This window comes from Phaenicophaeus curvirostris, chromosome 8 (genome assembly GCF_032191515.1).
Source record: "Phaenicophaeus curvirostris isolate KB17595 chromosome 8, BPBGC_Pcur_1.0, whole genome shotgun sequence".
NCBI lineage: Eukaryota > Metazoa > Chordata > Aves > Cuculiformes > Cuculidae > Phaenicophaeus > Phaenicophaeus curvirostris.
The window spans coordinates 10,800,927-10,820,815 of NC_091399.1; the positions used below are offsets into that span (position 1 = coordinate 10,800,927).

Genomic DNA, 19,889 nt, shown 5'->3' on the forward strand with positions numbered 1-19,889 from the left:
CAATACTGAGGCTTCTTGTGCTTTCATTTTTTTTCTACTGGCTTGGGTGACAGGATCATAGGGCCAAGCTGCTAATCAGAGGGACCTAGACAGGTTGGACAAATTGGCTGAGAGGAACCTCATGTTCAATGGCCAATGTGCAGCCCTGCCACTGGGATGGAGCTTTCTGCTCTGCAGCAGAACACACTGGACACAACAGGCAAGAAAGCAGCTTTAAGGGAAAGGACCTGGAATTGTGGGTGGACAAACAGCCCAGAAAGCAGCAGTGCAGCAAAGGCCAGCCGCTAGCAGAAGCGCAGACAGCAGGACAAGAGGAGAGATCCTGCACCTCTTCTCAGTGCTTGTCAGACCACCTGGAGAGCTGGGTCCAGTCTGGAATCCCCAGCACAAGGACAGTTACACAACAGAGCAAGTTTAGTGCAGACTGTCGAGATGGTTTAGGATGAAGCACACAACGTGTAATAAGCTGAGGGTGACAGGTTTGTTCAACCTGGAGGTAAGACAAAAGAGATCTTAGTGCTGTGTGCTACTCTCTGATGGAGACGCACGCAGGAAGAGCTGACAGGCAACAGGCACAGGAACAACATGAGAAATTCTGATGAGATGCAAGGAAAACTTTCAGTCAGCATGCTCACACACTGGAAAAGGAAGTGTCACTTCTCTGGTCCCATCTCTAAAGACTGGCAACCTGCTCTAACTTTGAACTTAACCCTTCTTTCAGCAGGAGGGTGGACAAAGCAGCTTCCAGATGTCCCTTCCAGCTAAATTACCCCAGAAGTCCATGAAGCACCAGTTCATGCATTAAGAAAGCTCGCCTTTTCTAATTCCCATCTGTGAAACAGGGCTGACAGGTTTTCCATATTCAAACCTTTGTTGTCTAGCAGATGTCCTGAATAACCCACTTTTGATTTTCGGTGTGGAATAGATGACTCTGCTCTCCAGATCGTTCAGGTCCACCTGCAGAGCCTTCCACCAGCACATGCAAACAAAAGAGAGGCACTTCTTGTACCACGCGTAGTATTTTGTTTCAGAACTCACTTGTGATACTGCCAGAGGCTGCGTGCTTTCTTCAGATCTGAAATCCTCAAAGCTGCCCCAAAGTTTCTAGCAAACAAACTCAATGCTTTCATTTTACACCAGAAGCATAACAATTATCTGGGAAATCCCCCTCCCACACCCCAGAGCCCGTACTTTGGGTGACTTGATGATCTCACCTCACGCAGTTACTCAGGTTCAAGGTTACTTTTAAAAGCTGTCTTGTAAAAGCCACTGAGATCAACTTTTAAGACAAGGCTCACTCCAAGGAGCAATGTCTGTTTAAGTACAGAAACATGGCAGTTAAAAGGGACCAAAAGAAATCTTCCACCTCCCTCCTTTCTCCCACTCCCCCTCTTAGCACACACTGCCATACTTAGAGAGACATGACCTACCAAGCATGCAAATGCTCTCATCGTGCCAGGCCCTGCTGGCTTTTCCAGCTTCTTCATAATCCTAAAATGGCCTCATGATGAGAGCCACCAGTATCTGCATGGACGCTGTCTCTTGCTCCACCTAACTCCACAACACATTCCACAAGGAAGCCAAGAAAACAGCGGCAGCTGCACAGCCCCTTGCTACATGTGCGGCCCAACATGACCAGTCATAGGGATCAAGAAAAGGAGTTATAAACTACAAAACTGGGAGGAAACATCAGGGAACAGCACCCTGGGGTGCAGCAGAGAGGGAGGAAGGTGACAGCTACCCTATCCAAATGCTTCCCAAACAGAGGGCAACTAGAATGGAGGGGAACCATGAGTATCCCCTTTCATGTATGCCCAGAGGAAGCCATTTCAATTCCACTACCTGGAGGCACAATAAGCCACATCACCCTTCAGCAAGTACCTCCATGAGTGTGCTTAAAAATAGGTAATGAAGTAATTAAGACATTTTAAATAGGATTCTCATGTTATAATAAGAGTGTTCCTTTCAGCATCCGAGGAGCCCACAGCTGAGTCAGAAAGGCAGCAGAGTACCTGAAAGGCAGCAGGTGGGATTTCCCCTTTTACACACAATGATTTCACAAGGCTCCCCATATGGAGAAGCATGGCAGCATAGTTCTGTGGTGGAATAACACAAGATATCTTGCTCATACTGCAAATCCAAGGAGTCTGCAAGACTAAGACAGTGGATTGGTGAATGTATCCAGGAGCTGCTGTCCCACCGCAGGGACAGTCGAGCTGCCTGCTGGGATGGCTAAATCCTTAGCTGTACTGACAGGCACAGAGGTCACCTCTTGTCATAGGTCCAATGATTCCTACAATATCTGATCACAACTACCACAATACAGGAATGAGTCAAGAACTAGGCTGACAAAACATTATTTACAACCCTGATTTTACTGCATATTTTGGTAACTGGCAGGAGACTGCGACGACAGCAAACACCTCCCACCTAAGGACAGACCGAGAGAGCTGGTGTTGTGCTCCTCAGAGCCCTCTCTTCTCCAGACTGACCTTATAGCAGCCTTCTGGTACTGAAACGGGCTACAGGAAAGCAGGGGAGGGGCTCTTGATCAGGGAGTGCAGGGACAGGACAAGGGGGAACAGTTTTCAGCTGAAAGAGGGAAGATCAAGATGAGATCTTAGGAAGAAATGTTTTCCTGTGCAGGTAGGGAGACACTGGCACAGGCTGCCCAGAGAAGGCGTGGCTGCCCCCTCCCTGGAGGTGTTCAAGGACAGGTTGGACGGGGCTTTGAGCAACCTGACTCAGTGGGAGGTGTCCCTGCTTATAGCAGGGGGGTGGAACTGGGTGGACTTTAAGGTCCCTTCCAGCCCAAACCTTTTTATGTTTTGTGATGCAAAACATTCCAAAAGACAGGCCAGACATGACCTTTCCTTTTTTTACCTTGTTTTCTCAGGGATTCTAAATCAGAAGGTCCCCTGGTAGAAGAGGAAGCATGACATCAGCTTACAAAATTGCTTATCTTCACAAAAGCCCACCCTGTTTCTAGTTAAATGAATGGAAAAGGATCCTGCCAACTGCAACAGAAGGCCCTGGAGACAGAGTTCAGAAGGGAAAATACCCAAGAAAGGGGGGGCGAGGTGGCAGATTCCCTGTCCTCAAAAAAATCAACAAATAAGTTTTATATAAAACCAACTCTTTTCACCCTCATATTTACTTTTCCTAAAAAACCAGTTTTTGTAAACAAACCTCTTGTTTCTCCTTTCCAATTCAGTGCACATAACTCCAGGGAAGCAGAGAAAGTGCACCACAACTTGGTCATATTTCCATAGGAAAAGCTGGCTCATAACTTACATCATCCTTGCAACACTGACACAGGTTTGTAAGAAGCACCTGAACGTCAAGTCCAAGAAACAGCATTATGTCCATCTGAGGCCAGACATGGTTGCCTCACTCTAGCAGAGCAGAAGCCCCTCCTTCACCGCCAGGCGCTGACGATGGATTTCATCCTGCTGTAGCTCCTCGTGGTTTGGATGCCAGAGTTTCATGACAATTCTCTCAATGTTTAGAGCGTAGACAGTGTGTGCAGGAATAACTTCTTTGTGCACCTGGAGATACATGTTAGAAAATGAGCATCATACTTCGATACACACTTCCCCGTAATAGCCCCACAAGAACCTCCCGCTACTGCAGGACAATCAGAGTACCAGCCTTGCAGAGCAGGAACACAGGCTATCACACATGAGGAGCAACCGCCTGCAGTGCCACTTCATAAGGGAGTAGCACAGTAAATATTCATTTTGTTCATGAAGACAAAACAATTGGTCATCAAAATCTTACAAACAGCACTTCTCTCTGACTAAACACACGAGTCAAATGCTTGCTTACAGCTCTTAAAATAAAAAGCCTGCCTTTGCTGCCTCAAGTCTAAATCCCAAAGCCTGTTCGCAATAGCCAATCAAGGGGCAATTTTTCACAGCTAACTTTAGACATTCAAAGTATCTGAACATCCCCAGCATTGCCAGAGAGAGAGGGAACCACAAGCATTCATCTGCACAGGAGATTCATCCAGCCCACCTCAGACACCTCCCCACGGTTGGGGTGATCCCAGCTAACCCACCACAGCAGCCTGCACACCAGGACCCACTATACCTCAGACTACCCAGGTGGAACAGGAGGAGTAAGAGGAGGCTGAGGGGTGACCTCATTGCTCTCTACAACTACCTGAAAGGAGGTTGTAGAGAGGAGGGTGCTGGCCTCTTCTCCCAAGTGACAGGGGACAGGACAAGAGGGAATGGCCTCAAGCTCTGCCAGGGTAGGTTTAGGCTGGACATTAGGAAAAAATTTTTCACAGAAAGGGTCATTGGGCACTGGAACAGGCTGCCCAGGGAGGTGGTTGAGTCACCTTCCCTGGAGGTGTTTAAGGCACGGGTGGATGAGGTGCTGAGGGATATGGTTTAGTGTTTGATAGGAACGGTTGGACTCGATGATCCGGTGGGTCTCTTCCAACCTGGTTATTCTGTGATTCTGTGAGTGAGAAGGGACACGCCAGGCAAGTAATTTTGCTGCATCACTGTCAAAATCTCAGTCTAGCTCCATTCTGATATAATCACTGCAGGCTTGCTACAGAGGAAGAGTTCAATCTTCTTACATAACTATAAGAGACAGTGATTTCCTCATCAACTCTGACCAAGGGGAGCAGAGCAGGCATTAAACCATGAGCTGACTGTATGTTAATGGTTATCTAAAGGCAGGAACAAGTCAAAGCCAGAGAACTGTTAATTTGAAAGGGAAAGAAGGAAACAGACGGTAGGAGGAGAAATCAAACCCCTCTCCATGCATGTAAACCAAATCTGAGACCATTACTTGGGGCAGCACTGTCTGTGAACATGAACAGCTTACCTGTAACGCCTCAAAAAGGTCATACATGTTCACCGGCGGAAGGGATGCTGGTAATGTGTCTCCAGAACATGCGAGGAGCAGAGCTGCCTGCTGCTCAGCATCATCAGGTGGTGGCTGGGGAGCCAGACCCTGACCAGCAGAAGGTGTCGCGCAGGTTGGAGAGCTGTAGGCAGAGCAGGCAGTAAAACCTTCCAGCCAAGAAAACAGCACCAGCTTTGGAAATCACAGAGGGGCTTGGCCCCCAGGTTTGCTTTTCTATATCAGCTGACTTAGCCCTTACGTACATTATCTTATTTCAGCTGTAAATAAAACCCTTTTAAAATTCCAGTTTAATAAATACAGTGTAAACCAATCCTCAATATGCTTCAAATCTGCTTTATAACTGTTGTCAATTGGGCAACTTGTTATTTACAGCAAATAGTTTTGATCCATCATAAAAATGAAGGCACCCACAATACTAAATTGAGACACAAGCTGTTGTTTGGAGTGGATTGCATCTGTAGTGTTTGCAGCGCTATAAACAAATCTTAAAACACCCACAACCTCCTGTCAACTACTAGAACCTGCTATGGACAAACACAACTGTTTTCCCATACACACACGCTGCCAGATGCGCAGCACAAGCTGTTTGACATTGAGACTCTGGAAAACAAGACGACTTTGAAGCTCTGCTGACTGAAGAGGCCTGCCAGGGAACCATAAATACATTTGGATGCAGGAAATGGAGAGGACAGCAGCATCTTGCAGGTCATCGCTGATGTTTCATTCCTGTGGCTTGACAGTAGTACCCTCCAAAAGGCACTGCCTCTCTGCCCAGGGGCAGTTTTCCCAGGAGAAAGAAGTTCAGAGGCCCAGGGGACACCTTCATAAATCGATGGACAAGCAGAAGCAAGGGAGACAGGGTTAATGCTCTCCTGAACTCCACTGCTGAGATGTCCCTGTATTTTCCCTCCCTGTTTTGCCGCACAGTCCTTCATGTGTGAAAGCTAAACACCGCTATTAACAGGTTCTACTAAGTAAAAAAAAAAAAAGAAACAGAATCACAAAGTAACTTCAGGACCAGCAAATTGCATTTGAAATTAGGAAGTTGCCAAAAGCTGCTTACCACTCAATTAGATTGTTGTAAGCAACAACACTGTTCTTCAGATACGGCTGAGGGTTAACATTGTTCCCAAAGGCATACTTGAAATGGCCATCTCTCAGGCGATAGGCTTTCCGCCTGGATATCACAGATGTTAGAATATCCTTAAGGTGGTTCTGCAATGAAAAAACATCTTATCATACATGCCAATTCATCCTACCAAGCCCCAGCTGTGAGAAGGGCTTCACCAATGGGTACGACCAATGTAGTGCTGCTGCGACCACAAGGACCTAGAGACATAAGGGAACCGAGACCTGGAGACATTACAGCACATTTTCACTATCCAATGCAGTCGGATACAGAGAACATGGCACTATGTGACAGCACAGTATGTGTTAGCCTGTGACCTGTACTTTAATGTGTGACACGCTGCTTCAAATGTCAAAGAGGTTTCTTAAATGCTAGGAAATTCCCAACCTCTGATCCCTTCGATAAAGAGTTGAGAGATTTCATAACTGGCATTAAATGTTACACTTTCACTGAAATACTGGCCCTTGAACTATCATGAAAAGCAACTCATTCCTCTTTTTCAGACTGTTGAGTTGCTCGGAAAGTGCTGGAGAAGCAACTTTCTGAAAATAAGGCGGAACCTGCTTCTTAATTTGGCCTCACTCCCAGCTGGGGAATTCAGGCTGGCCTCCACACCCTGACTCAGAAAACCATCCATACGTCACTCCTCCAAGCAATGGCTACATCATTCCTTGGAAATGTCAGGTAATACACACCACCGGTGGCCAAAACCAGCAACAGCAGGCACTTCACCACAGGCATTACCCGACTCCATCACTACACTTTCATGCCACGTGGCATGATGGCTGGGTTTGTCCAATGCAGGGACTTGAGTTGGACTCAATCCCTCTGGGTCCCATTCAACTCAGGACATTCTATGATTCTATGTCAGACCCTCATGCCTATAACAGGTAATATTTTTCACAGAACTGTTTAAACTGGAACTCCTCTTCTGTGCCCGCTTCTAAGTGACAGGAACAGCCTTCTCCAAAACAGCTGCTTCAGCATGCCTGGAGTTCTTCATATGCAAGTACTTCAACGTTAACACTTGCAGGCAGAAATCCAAGACTTTAAATCTCTGATGCCATAAATTTGGAAGCACTTCAATTGTCACTGCACTCCTCCCAAGCCAAAGGGGCAAGCAAAAAGGCAGATTTCCTCTCCCCACTGAGGGACACTACCCCACACTGCACACCCAGCCTTTCGTTGCTGGCACAACAAGAACAATGTTGCTGCCCAGCCCAGTCTCACCTCCACAGCATAAACAACTGCAGTCACTGCCTCTTCCATGACATTGTCTAGCCCGTGCTCATATGCAGTTACAATCATCCTTCCCTCTAACTGGCCACGTGTAGGAAGCATCATAGTATGAGAACATAGCTTCAGATCATCATCCTCCTGAGGATCCTTTGCCACAAACTGCTGGGCTCCAGAGAGTGGATTCTGAGGCTGGAACCGGTGCTGTTAGGAACATGACATTGGAGCATAAGAGAAGATAAATACTCGGTCAGACCCTTTGGCTCATCTAGTCAAATATCCCTTCTCCAGTTGGAAAGCAAACATCTATAAGAACATATCAAAGCAGAGCAATATTCCCCCCAGGATGCCCTCCCAAACCCAAACAATTTGAGACTGAAGAAATTTCTGAGCTGGTGTTGGTGTCCTTTTATTGAACAGCCCACAGACTTGTCAAGCAGCACCCTGAAACACCTAAACTTTGGGTATCCACAACGTCCTGCAGCAACAAGCTCTACTGCAACAACACACCACATGAGCACATCTCCTCTGGTTTGATGTGTCCTTCCCACCAGCTAGGTTAATTTGACTCTTCTGTAAGTCTCAAACATGGTCATTGCGCCTTTATCTCCATTCACTCTATCCAGGCCAGCGATGGTTTTATGGCATTTCACATCTACCAGTCATCTCTGCCATACTCTCATCTATTTTGTCATTTATTGTACAGAAGGGTGTATTTTTACGTACTAACTGAACAGTCTCCATCAAGACTAAAAACCACAATCCTAAACTTCTGGGATTAAGTGATTCTTACATTTCTTTAAACATTTAAATGCAACAACTTCCAGAGAAGAGCAACGAAGCTGGTGAGGGGTCTGGAGAACAAGTCTCATGAGGAGCAGCTGAGAGGGCTGGGGTTGTTTAGCCTGGAGAAGAGGAGGCTGAGGGGAGACCTTATTGCTCTCTACAACTACCTGAACGGTAGTTGGCCTCTTCTCCCAAGTGACAGGGCACAGGACAAGAGGGAATGGCCTCAAGCTCCACCAAGGGAGGTTCAAGCTGGACATTAGGAAAAATTTTTCACAGAAAGGGTCATTGGGCACTGGGACAGGCTGCCCAGGGAGGTGGTTGAGTCACCTTCCCTGGATGTGTTTAAAAGGCGGGTGAATGAGGTGCTGAGGGGCATGGTTTAGTGACTGATAGGAATGGTTGGACTCAATGATCCAGTGGGTCTTTTCCAACCTGATGATTCTATGATTCTTAGCCGAATTTCAGTTCTCGATTTCAGACTCATCTCCTCATGCACTTTCAACGCTCTACTCAGAGCTGTGTTACTAAGCAGCCACTGATTCCAAGATGGATTATGTCTATTTTTTTAGAAGTCACAGAATCATAGAACCACTAGGTTGGAAAAAGACCTTTGAAATCATCAAGTCCAACCGTATCTGTCCATTAATAAATCATATCCCTAAGCACTTCATCTACCTGTCTTTCAAATATCTCCAGGGATGGTGACTCAACTACCTCCCTGGGCAGCCAGTTCCAGTGCTTGATAACCCTTTCAGTGAAGGATTTTTAACTAATGTCCAATCTGAACTTCCCCTGTCGCAGCTTGAGGCCATTCCCTCTCATCCTATCACTTGGGTGAAGAGACCAACACCCACCCTCTCTACAACCTCCTATCAGGTAATTGTAGACAGTGATGAGATCTCACCTCAGCCTCCTCTTCTCCAGGCTAAACAACCCCAGTTCCCTCAGCCGCTCCTTGTAAGACTTGTTCTCCAGCCCCTTCACCAGCTTTGCTCTTCTCTGGACACTTCCCTGGTGCAGCTGGCCCCACTGTTTCTGATACAAGTCAAGATGCTATTGGCTTTCTTGACCACCTGGGCACACTGCAGGCTCACGTTCAGTCGCTGTCAACCAACACCCCCAGGTCCTTCTCTGCCAGGCAGCTTTCTAGCCACTCTTCCCCAAACCTGTAGCGCTGCACAGGGTTGTTGTGTCCCAAGTGCAGGACTCAAAACTTGGTCTTGTTAAATCTCATCCCATTAGCCTCAGTCCATCGATCCAGCCTGTTCAGATCCCTCTGTAGAGCCTCCCTACCCTCAAGCAGCTTGATACCTCCTCCCAGCTTAGTGTCATCTGCAAACTTACTAAGGGTACATTCAGTCCCTTCATCCAGATCATTGATAAAGATATTTAACGTAAACTGCACTCAGCATTGAGCCCTGGGAAACACTACTTGTGACCAGCCTCCAACTGGACTTAACTATGTTTACCATGACTCTTTGGGACTGGACATCCAGCCAGTCTTTACTCAGCAGAGGGTGCAAGTGTCCAGGCCAGTGGTAGCCAGTTTCTCAAGCATAATACTGCGAGAAACTGTGTCAAAGGCTTTACTGAAGTCCAAAAACATTACATCCACAGCCTTGCTTTCATCCATCAAGTGGGTCACCTTGCCACAGAAAGCAACCAGGCTAGTTTGGCAGCACCTGCCTTTCATAAACCCAAGCTGACTGGGCCTGATCACCCGGTTGTCTTGCATGTGCTGTGTGATAGCACTCAAGATCACCTGTTCTATGATCTTGGAAAATGACTTTGTTACATACAAAAAACCCAATCACAGAACAGGAACTCAAACCAGAAGGTGGTAACCCTCACTTTCCAGGCTGCAAGTATTCTGGCACAATTGCCTTGCTGTGCTGATGTCTCAAGCTCCGAGTGGTTGTTCCTGGGAAGTCACGGTCCCCAGGCAGAGCTGGGATAAAAGCAGACAGGAACAATTGATCCTTGGGCCCAGACACGTGGTCGGCCCAGCTCCAATACACAAGGGAACAACATGGCCCTGCCTTATCAAGTATTCCCACAACTCCTGTCTCTCAGCTCCAGGCCATAAATCCAGTGGCTCTGGAATGAGGATTGCCACAAAGCTCTAATGAGGCATCAAGATAAACATGTATTTTAAACACAAAGAATGAACAGACAGCAAAGTGGATTTTTCACATCTTGGTTTCAGGAGAGGAAGCAGGGCTGCTTTATTCAAAGGACAGTGTGGCATTTAACTCAGAGTGAAAAGCCACTCCACCCACTAATGATGTGAAAGCAGGTTTCCCTCCCCATAACTGTGAAGACACATGCTTTCATTACAGGAAAGCTACATGTCTGTATGCCTGGAAAAAAAAAAACAAACCAAAACCCAAAAACAAAAACACCAAAACAAAAAAACAAAAACCTTTAAAATGTAAACAGCTCAAGAGGAATGTGGTTTGGGAGAGCAGAAGCAAGTTGTAATGAACCTGTGGTGGTTCCTAACTGTTAGTCTGGCTGTGAGGGAAACGTCAGGAGATATCAAGGCACTTCAAGTTCACACTGCCCAGGAATTCCACTGGAAAACAGACAAGCCCATTAACCATAACAGGGATATGGTTTAGTGGTTGATAGGAATGGTTGGACTCGATGATCCTGGAGGTCTTCTCCAACCTAGTGATTCTGTGATAACATCCAGTACTCGATACCAGGCACAAACACACACTAGGAAAGTGGTGTAAGGTAGGTATATCCAAGTAAACCAAATCCCAAGACTTCCATTATGTCACCGCATGCTTCTTAAACTCTCCTCCACTTGCTACTGACAAGTTACAGTCAAGTTTTAAAACACAAACATAACACAGGCTGCCACCAGAATTCATGTTGCAGCTGTGAACACAGCAAAATAGTTCAGCAGTTTCTAAACACAACGAGCCCTCAGCTGAACTCACATCCCTTGGCAACATCAGTATCCAAAGCACACACACAGTGCCTAATTATAGTGCTTAGGAGCACAGCATGAGCTTTGGCTGAGCCAAGCTAACCTCTCACAGCATAAGAACTGGAGGTTTCATATTCCCACCTTTCTCCCCCATCACTAGTCTCTCCTTCATTTGTGCCAGCTTTGGCATTCACCCAACTGCCAGGAATGCTGAACCAGCAAGAAAAACCTGGGATTTGGGGTCTTCAGCTTGGTTGGTTTTCTGCCTTGTCAGAGAACTGAACTGGATCACTATATGCTCAGACACATGTTAATTCTGGCTCAGTAAGAGACAGACACTCTCCCTTTCAACAGTTAACTCAGTTTGAACCCTCTTATCAAACGCCACCCATGAAAGAAAGTGCTTCATCCCCATCACCTTTCACACCAGGCCCCCTCCACACTGGTCTGACAGCACAGAAGCAATTGTGCAACCGTTCCAGATGGACATACAGAGCCTTCACTGCAGAATAACTGCAGCGTTTCCCTGCCACATACCAGAAGACGGCATCTTTGCAAAGCATTTTCAATTCTGAAACAACTTGACCCTCTGAAAAACACTCCAGCCAAGGAACACCATACAGCTAACACCCTGGATTGCAGAGTTCTATAGCATAGATCACACAACCACAGCCCTGACTGCCTGAACAAATAGGAAATCACTTTTGCTTCAAGGATTTGGCAGGTGCACAAAATGAATGAGATATTACAGAGAAAGTGAAAAGTGAATGAGACTACAGAAGACCTGTACAAGCATTACTGCAGTGACCACAGAGCTAAAGTGAATCCTTGATTGCTCCTGGAATACAAGCTTTGGCAACTTTAACATTTAGGCCTTCTTCCATGAACTCTATGGCATCTAATGAGGCCAGGTCATACCACAGCCTTCCTCCCGAAAGGCTACCAGCAGAGAGCCAGCAGCTACTAACCCACAGCTCTTGTCCCAGTCCAGAAGTCAAACCAAACCAAACAAAAACCATTGCATGTCCTGAGCTTCCATCATCCCTAGTAGTAACAGAATCTGCAGAGTTCTCCAGCCCCAAGAAAACATCAGAGAGCCATGACCATTAGACTGTGGTCACTTACATCGAACTTTTGTCGAACTGAAGAAATCTTTTTCTTTCCTTTGGGTTTACCAGGTTTAGTTGCAGAGCCACCAGGCCATGGCAGAGATCCAGCACCTTCTACAAATTGAAAAGAATAAAGAAACCCAAACTCAATAGGCGTTGCTGATTTAAAGCCAGGATGAAACTGCCCCCACAGGAAACCCCTTAACATTTGACCTCCAGCCAGACCTTAACCCAAACCACACGTCCACAGCCCCAGAGAAACAGCTTCTCAGGGGACAATGCTTTTGGCAGCCCTTCCTTCCTTCGTCAGCACCCAGCCAGCCTGACGCATTCACGACCCATGACTCCAAGGAAAGTCCAAGGAAGGAACAGGCAATTTGTTCCATCAGGAATAAGACAGGCACTTGTCCAGAGGAAGATTCTCCACCCACCAGCTCCTGGATCGGGTCAGATGCTGACCTGCAGGATGGAGCAGTCTGACTCATCACATCTGCCTTACAGCTCCTCATCCATATTGGAAGCTTTGTCTCAGACCTCTGTTAAACATGATGACTGAGCATTCTTGTTACACTGAGGGGAAAGGATTGGGGAGAAGGAACTGCAAAGGCAACAAGCCCAGGGGCAGGATCACACCAATGCGAGCAGCGAGCTTGGGACTAACCAGAACTGGCAAGGAGCAAAAAAGAGACTTCTGCGTAGTGCCAATAAATAAATACATTTGGCCACATTGCCTTTAAGAGACTGCCCAAAAGCCCACATGGTACCCTGTTTGACAGCTACAACTACAGCAGACCAGACCATGTCCTGACCATCACACAGCTCTTGGCAAGGATAGCTTTGCTGATTTCCCGCAGACTGGTTCAAAGGATCCATGCACAATTCCTTCAGGTACACTGGGGCTTAAGATAACGCATAGGATGTGTATGTGCTTGCTGACAGAGAACAAGTGCAACCCAAAGACTGGATGGCCCTCTTGTGGCCACAGAGGCAGCTCTGCTTTGTGTCATCAGTATCGTCCTCCCTTGGTTTTGCACCACAAGCAAATATCTTTTTTTTCCCCGTCGGAGCAGAGTCTGCCCAGTTCTGGGGTCCCTGCTGGCCTCTAGGAGCTTGGACAACTCAACTCTGAAGGTACTTCAGCCACCCCTAAAGTTGAGGCTGGAGCTCCACCAGTGCTGCCACTCCAGTGACTTCTTGGATGTTCCCTAGCCCCACCTGAACCAACATTTAGTGTATCCTCTAGAGAGAGACAAGAAGTGACAGCAGCCTCCTGCAACTCACCATCCACTGAGTACAGACAAACCACCAGTTCTGTTTCTCTCCTGTTACCGGAGGCTGCTGCTCAACACCAGCCTCACCCTAACCTGCATGTTTACCTCCAGCTCTCACAACTCTGTCTAATTTGCTGTAATTAGGAATTCATGAATACAGTTATCCTACAGCCCTGTGTAGAGGGAATGAGTCTGGCTCGAAGTCCTTGGCTACATACAGCTTTCCACACCCATGGCTGCAACACAAGCAGTGTTCTCAATCATGAAAAAAAAAAAACCTCCTAAAACATGACTTCTGAGGATCAAGCTAAATCAGAGGATTCAGGTGAAGTTTTTGAACAGTCAGTTACTAAGAAGCTGTTAGAAACAACCTACACACAGAGATGGCACATTCTCCCCATAGAAACACGTTTACTGAAAAGTTTACCTACATCCTATTAGTGAGGTGAAAAGCAATAGTCTACAACAAAACCTTCTGTCAATTACAGGAAATCAAAAAATAATAAATAAACCCTCTCCAAAATCTTAAAGTTGGTGTCACTATTCATCACAACCACATCACAGTAGAGGCCTAACAAGGAGGTGTGAGAAAGCAACATGGGCAATCATCTCAAGGACCTCTCCTACTCTTTATGGAGATCTCAAGATCTATCAAAATAAGGCTGCTTCTCTCATGTTCTCTCATGAGGTGTTTTGCTCTTTACAGACTGGTCCTCGATTGGTCCTCAATTCATCCTCTTCCTCCTCCACAGAAGCACTTCTAGGCTGAGGAAGCAAGGTGCATTAAAGGGACATGGGCATTACCTGGCCCATTTCAAAGCTGTGAACATGAACACATCTCTCTAGCTTGCCATGTCACCCCACTCCAGGCCCTCCTCCTTGGCAGCACTCTCAAACAGGTCCTTCACAGCATCACTTGTGAAAGTATCCTTCACTATGTGACCAGGTTGCAGAGACAGAGAAAGGGGAGCAAATGGAAACAGAAACAACAGACGGAACCCTGTTGTCCAACAATGTATTCAGAGTCTGAATTTTTAAAATGCTTTATTTAAAAAAATACAGTAACTTTTAAACTAAGTGGCAATTAAGAGTTTAGGCTTTGACAACAGATATGAAAGATGAAACTCAAGCTGCACATTGAAAAACTTAGCCAGACTTCACTCAGAACAAGCAAAAGGCACTATCTCCTGCTCCTCTTTACAAGGGGCCCAGTTCAGAATGTTTTGGCTCCTTTTCCAGGTTTTTGTACTACTAAGCCTGATTTGCACCAGATGAAGAAAGCAAAATTTTCCTCCAGCGTTTGAAGAGAACCACTACTTGCCTTCCTGGCCACAAATGACATGGTTGGTTTGGCTCGCTAGAGATGTTGGCAGCTTTTATTCAGCCTTGCTAGCAAGAGAATGAGATGCCACCAAGCCACAGCAATGGCTGCTGATGCAGCTTCAAAGATGAACCACAAAGAATGCTTTCCTACAAGCTGCCAGGTCTCTGCAGTGATGGCACCAGCCAGTCCAGGCCGAGTGTCAGGTTCTCTCGATGTGCTGCACCAGCACAGCACAGAGGGAAGGACAAAGATACAAACAGGGAAAGTCACAACAGAGAAAAGCAGTTAGGCACAGGAGATGTGCATTTTCCCATCCATTTATTTGATCTTCAGTTGTTTTTTTTTTTAATCTTCTTTCAGGGACAAGGGTTTGGTCAAAATACATTCTGATGACTCTCCTCTGTCAACAACTCATGCCCATTTTCTTCTTTCTCCTCCATTCCCAGTTCTTTGGGGAGAAGTGGAACACGAGCAACCTCAACCCATCTCACAGCTGGCAGACCTTCAGGAAAAGCCTGCAGCCAACCCTGAGATAATAAAACGTTCCTGCTAACCCAGCTCTTGCTGAATTCTAATTCACTGAACCATCTCTTAGGTGGCTCCAGATCACCAATAAAAGAACTAACTCCTTACATCACTAACTCCAGTGCTTGCAGTTTCATTGTTAACATTCAGCTAAGGAGGGAGGTAACAGTTCAAGTGAGACATGATATAACTCAAGAAACCTTGCTACCTTGACCTTACTTGCAATTGTCCAACAAACAAGATAAGCTCAGTGCTTAACCGTGCGGGGCTAAGAAAGGCTTTAAACTGGAGCTCCCCTTGATGGAATTGGGAAGAAAAACCCCAGACACAAAAATTCAGAAAAGCACTTCTGAAAATATTGGTAAAAAGAGAAGCCAAAGAAAACGTTCTTGTCATAGGGAGCATGCCATGCCACTGGGGCTGGTGTAGCCAACCCAAAATCACCATTAATCCACTCACTAGTAATTTGGATAGCGTATTCCTAGGAATTTCCTCTCTTCAGGCACTTCCACAGCTTCCCATCTGTGTTACACCTGGGTGCCACTCCAGCATTTATGGGTGCCTTTACAAAAGTGGTGACCAGAGGGAACACCACCACCCATTTTTAAAAAGGGCAGAGAAGTCAGGTTGAGGATGGTTCAGGATCCCATTGTGATCTCACTGGGAATTAAAGCAATTGCTCATTCTTCATACAGGAACAGATAAAAACTTCCCTCCCTCTCCATCACCAAGCCCTAAATGCCCCACAGGCTGTCAAACTGTGATATGAAGTTTCAATGACCCACAGCCTAAGCAGACAAGAGATGGAGATGGAAAGCGTTCTCCAAGGGTCACATCCACCCCATGTTCCCCTACAAGCCCAGGTGGAACCACTGCTACCAGTGGCACCAAAATTAGGATCAGATGGGTTTGTCTGCATGGTTCAACATGTGTTACAATCACATCTTAAAAATACTTTCTCCAAGATTTCCAACTTCAAATACCACAGTATCAAGTATGGTCATTAACGCTGACCACACCATATTTTAAAATACAAACTAGCTTTTTCAAGATAGTTCTTTCTTCCTTATCTCTCTCACACAAAGGTGAAAGCATGTGCCTCAGTAACCCTCACGACTGCATGCCCAGTGAGCCAGGAACACTTCTTTAATACCATTTGTTTCCTTGAACCATGAATGAAGCACCTTCTACCCAAAAAACAGAGATGGAGGCAAAAGCCTGTTAGCTTTCCATTCCTGCAGGGGAGGGAAAGGAGAGTAAAAAACAACAACAACAAAAAAATACAAAAAATGAGCAGGGTCAGACTGGCATCCAGGGACAAAAAAAGAAATCTAGAGGTAAGAGCTAGCACTGTGCTTCCCTGGGTTTGAGTGTACAGTCTGCTATGCCACACACAGCAGGTTGTCAGGTAAAAAAGTGTCCATAATGGACACACCAGCCAGAGGCCCACAAAGAGGTGCCACAGTACAGATTAGTTCCAAAATCCTTGGGAGAATCTATGTAGATGAGGCTTGTACTTCCAACTCACTTCTAGACAGCCTTGAAAAAGAGGGTACTGGGGACCTGGTGGAGTTTGCTGATAAATCTGAGCTATTCAAGCCAGGGAAAATGAAGCCTGGCTCGCAGATCCAAAAGAGCTACACAAGACCACGCAATTGGATAAAAAGACAAACAAAATTCGATACCACTAGGCACAGCATGGCATGCACAGGAATATAGAATCCCAACTTCAGTCAGACAGCAAAGGGCTCTATAACCTGACCACTCAGAAGCAAGACCTTTGAGCTACAACCGTAACTTCCCCCTTCACATCAGCCTCATGCTGAGCACAGCACACAAACACTCTCTCTCCCTCCCCTCCTAATTTAGACTCAACTTCTTCAGGTAATAAGTACTCACAAGAGAATCACTGTTCTGGTGCTTTCTTCTCATAGCCCAGCTATAAGCACTCTGAGTCAAAAGCAAGAAGCAGCACAGCTTAAGACATAAATCTTCTGTATTATGTGAGTGCAGGTAGCTAAAGAGAACAAGTCTGGGACTCAAAAGATGTTTGTAAAGTTCAAGGGCAAACAAAGCAAGCTTACAGGTGAGGGAGGGTAGTATTTAATTAGCACAGCTGATCTAGTTAAGGACCAGCTACAACACAAAGCTGTGGCCAATCCATACAATTGACATTACTTTCCTTCCTCCAGCTACATTAGGTACTCTTAATAACAGGCATTCTTTCACCATAACTTGTCTGCTGGGTCTTAGCCTCTCAGAGCTGCAACAATTTTCTCTCCCTTACTACACAGCAGTACCATATCTTGCAGTTGTCCTTGCTATGAGATCTCTGGATTAAGAGTTCCTCTGAAGACCAAACAACCCTGGTTGCAGGCATCCTAAATACCTACAAAGGCAAAAGGGTAACTACTTTGCAAGAGGCCAGGCTAATTGGCTATAGCTCAATCAAGACTCAGTCACTATAAGCATTTTTCTATCAGAGGATCAGTCAGGAAAATCCTGCTCCCCAAAACTATATCCCAGCAGAGAGAAGAGCAGAGAGGAAGCAGTAAACAAAGCAGATTAAAGGCAAAGCAGCATCTCCCCTAACATTTCAGCTCACAGACACAGCCAATCCAGAAATCAAACCAGCTGATCACAAAGCCAGCCAGTGTTAGCCTCTAATCAAGCACTTACAGTGGATGTATAAAAGCAAGTCTGGTGAAATCATCCAGATCACCACTTTGCTATCCCTCAGGCTGCATAGCATAAAGAACACAACTGTTCAAGCTTGGAGAATTGGAGTGCTTTGTACAAAACCCACCAAACAAATGTGGCAAAGCTCAGCTACCTGACTATTTTTAACAAGGCTTCTCAGGACTTACCTGGTGCAGAAACCAGGATCTGGCATCGGGTGAGAATAGCGAGGAGGAAATCATTGTGAGAATGGACTGCATAAAGACAGACAGTTCATTAGCAACATGGCTGTGCCCAGAGGCACCCCCTCAAAGCAGCCTGCTATACTTCCCACATGCTCAGCTACACAGGCACAACTTTCCATTTCAGTTTGAGAGTTTTCCCTTTCTGGACCCAGAACATGCCACCACTACCCTTACAAACAGTCACTTCCCCACAGAAAGATTACTTAAACACAAAGCGAGTAAGCACACATTAGAAAAAATTAATATAAATTAGTAAGCAGGGTCAGAGGGCTGCAGGATCCTCTTTGGCCATCAAACCCAAGCCCTGACAAACCCCTACAAGTTTCGTGAAGGTGAAGTCAGAACCCCCACAACACCCTCAGCAACACCCACCAGTGTTGACAGACACACCCTGCAGTAAGCACAAAGGAACCTCACCCTTAGGCACTCCAACCCGCCACCCCAAAGGCCAGGGAGAAGACCTGCCTGGTGTGTAACTGCCTGGAGGAACCCTGGGACTCAGCCACAACACCAGGTTAGTCCCAGCCCAAGGGAAAATACAGAATGGAAAGAACCAGGTCTTTACAGGGATGTAAGAAAACACCTCCTCCTTGGTTGCTTCACAATATTTACACAAGGCCACGCTGCCTGTCAGTGCCAGGGCCAAAAGGGACTCCCCATGCAGCTCCCACCTTTTCACCTCCACCGCCAACCCAGCCCAGGCCACTCTTATTTCCCTGTTCAGGAAACAAAGTACAGCAGGGAGGAAACAAAGAGACAGGCAGGCAGGAACAGGGACAGGCCGGGACAGGCAGGAAAATAAACACAGGATGGGTTTTTACCGTTGTCTTGCGTGAGAAGCCTGCGTGCTTCCAGGTCAAACTCCTCCTTGCTGATCTTCTGCTTAAACCAAAGCTTCAAGTTGGCCCAGTACCTAGGGACGGGTCAGACACCAAACGGAAGGGTTTTTTCCCGAGCCCAGCAGCACAAAGGGGCCCGGGGCGGGGCCAGAACAGCCACGGTACCACCCCGTGGCCCGAACGTGGACCAGCCCCACCGGGGCCGCATCACACTCCCCTCCCACCGCACTCACTGCTTCACGTTCTCGCCCAGCGCCTCGCTCAGGCTCTTCTTGGCCGCCTCCAGCTCGCTCACGTAGGTCGCCATGACCGGAAAGAAAGAAACCAGGAACAGGAAGAGAACCGGGAACAGAACCTCCCGCACGTCACGTAACCGCGCCCCTAACCCGCACCTCCGTCACGTGACCTCACCCTCGCCCGCCCCCCCCAGCCGCGTTACGTGATCCCGCCTCGGGGGCTTACTCCAGGTCACGTGACCGCGGGCAGTTCCGGTGCTGAGCGGAGCGGGAGCGGCCGGCATGCCGGGGCTGCTGCTGGGTGACGAGGCGCCTAACTTCGAGGCGGACACCACGCAGGGCCGCATCCGTTTCCATGACTTCCTAGGAGACTCGTGAGCAGGGGGCGGCGGGGTTTGCTGGGGCAGCGCCGCGGGCGGGTGGCTCCGGGATCCCCTGAGCGCCCCGCTTGCCCCGGGCTGTGGGGCTGTAGCGCGGGCGGAGCCCGAGGAGGGGCAAGACCCGGCCCGGGGGTTCGCTTCTCTGTCCCACACAGCCCCTGTGAGCGATCCCGGGCGTAACGGGCTCTGGAGCGGGCAGAGCCGGGGGGAGGGACGGGATCCTGCCCCTCTGCTCCGCTCTGGGGGGACCCCGCTGGAACACCGTGTCCGCTTCTGGAATCCTCAGCGTAAGAAGGAGATGGAGC

The 19,889-nt window shown here is 47.3% G+C and overlaps 1 protein-coding gene across 1 annotated transcript; it reads right to left on the bottom strand.

The window, feature by feature from the left end:
- Positions 1-400: 400 nt before the first annotated feature.
- TADA1 (transcriptional adaptor 1) lies at positions 401-19,577 on the bottom strand. The gene is given in 8 exon segments (XM_069862408.1): positions 401-3,548; positions 4,843-5,005; positions 5,948-6,099; positions 7,244-7,453; positions 12,102-12,199; positions 18,073-18,138; positions 18,951-19,042; positions 19,202-19,577. Coding segments are annotated over 8 exon segments (1,284 nt in total). The 5' UTR covers positions 19,552-19,577; the 3' UTR covers positions 401-3,395.
- Between the last annotated feature and the right edge of the window lie 312 nt (positions 19,578-19,889).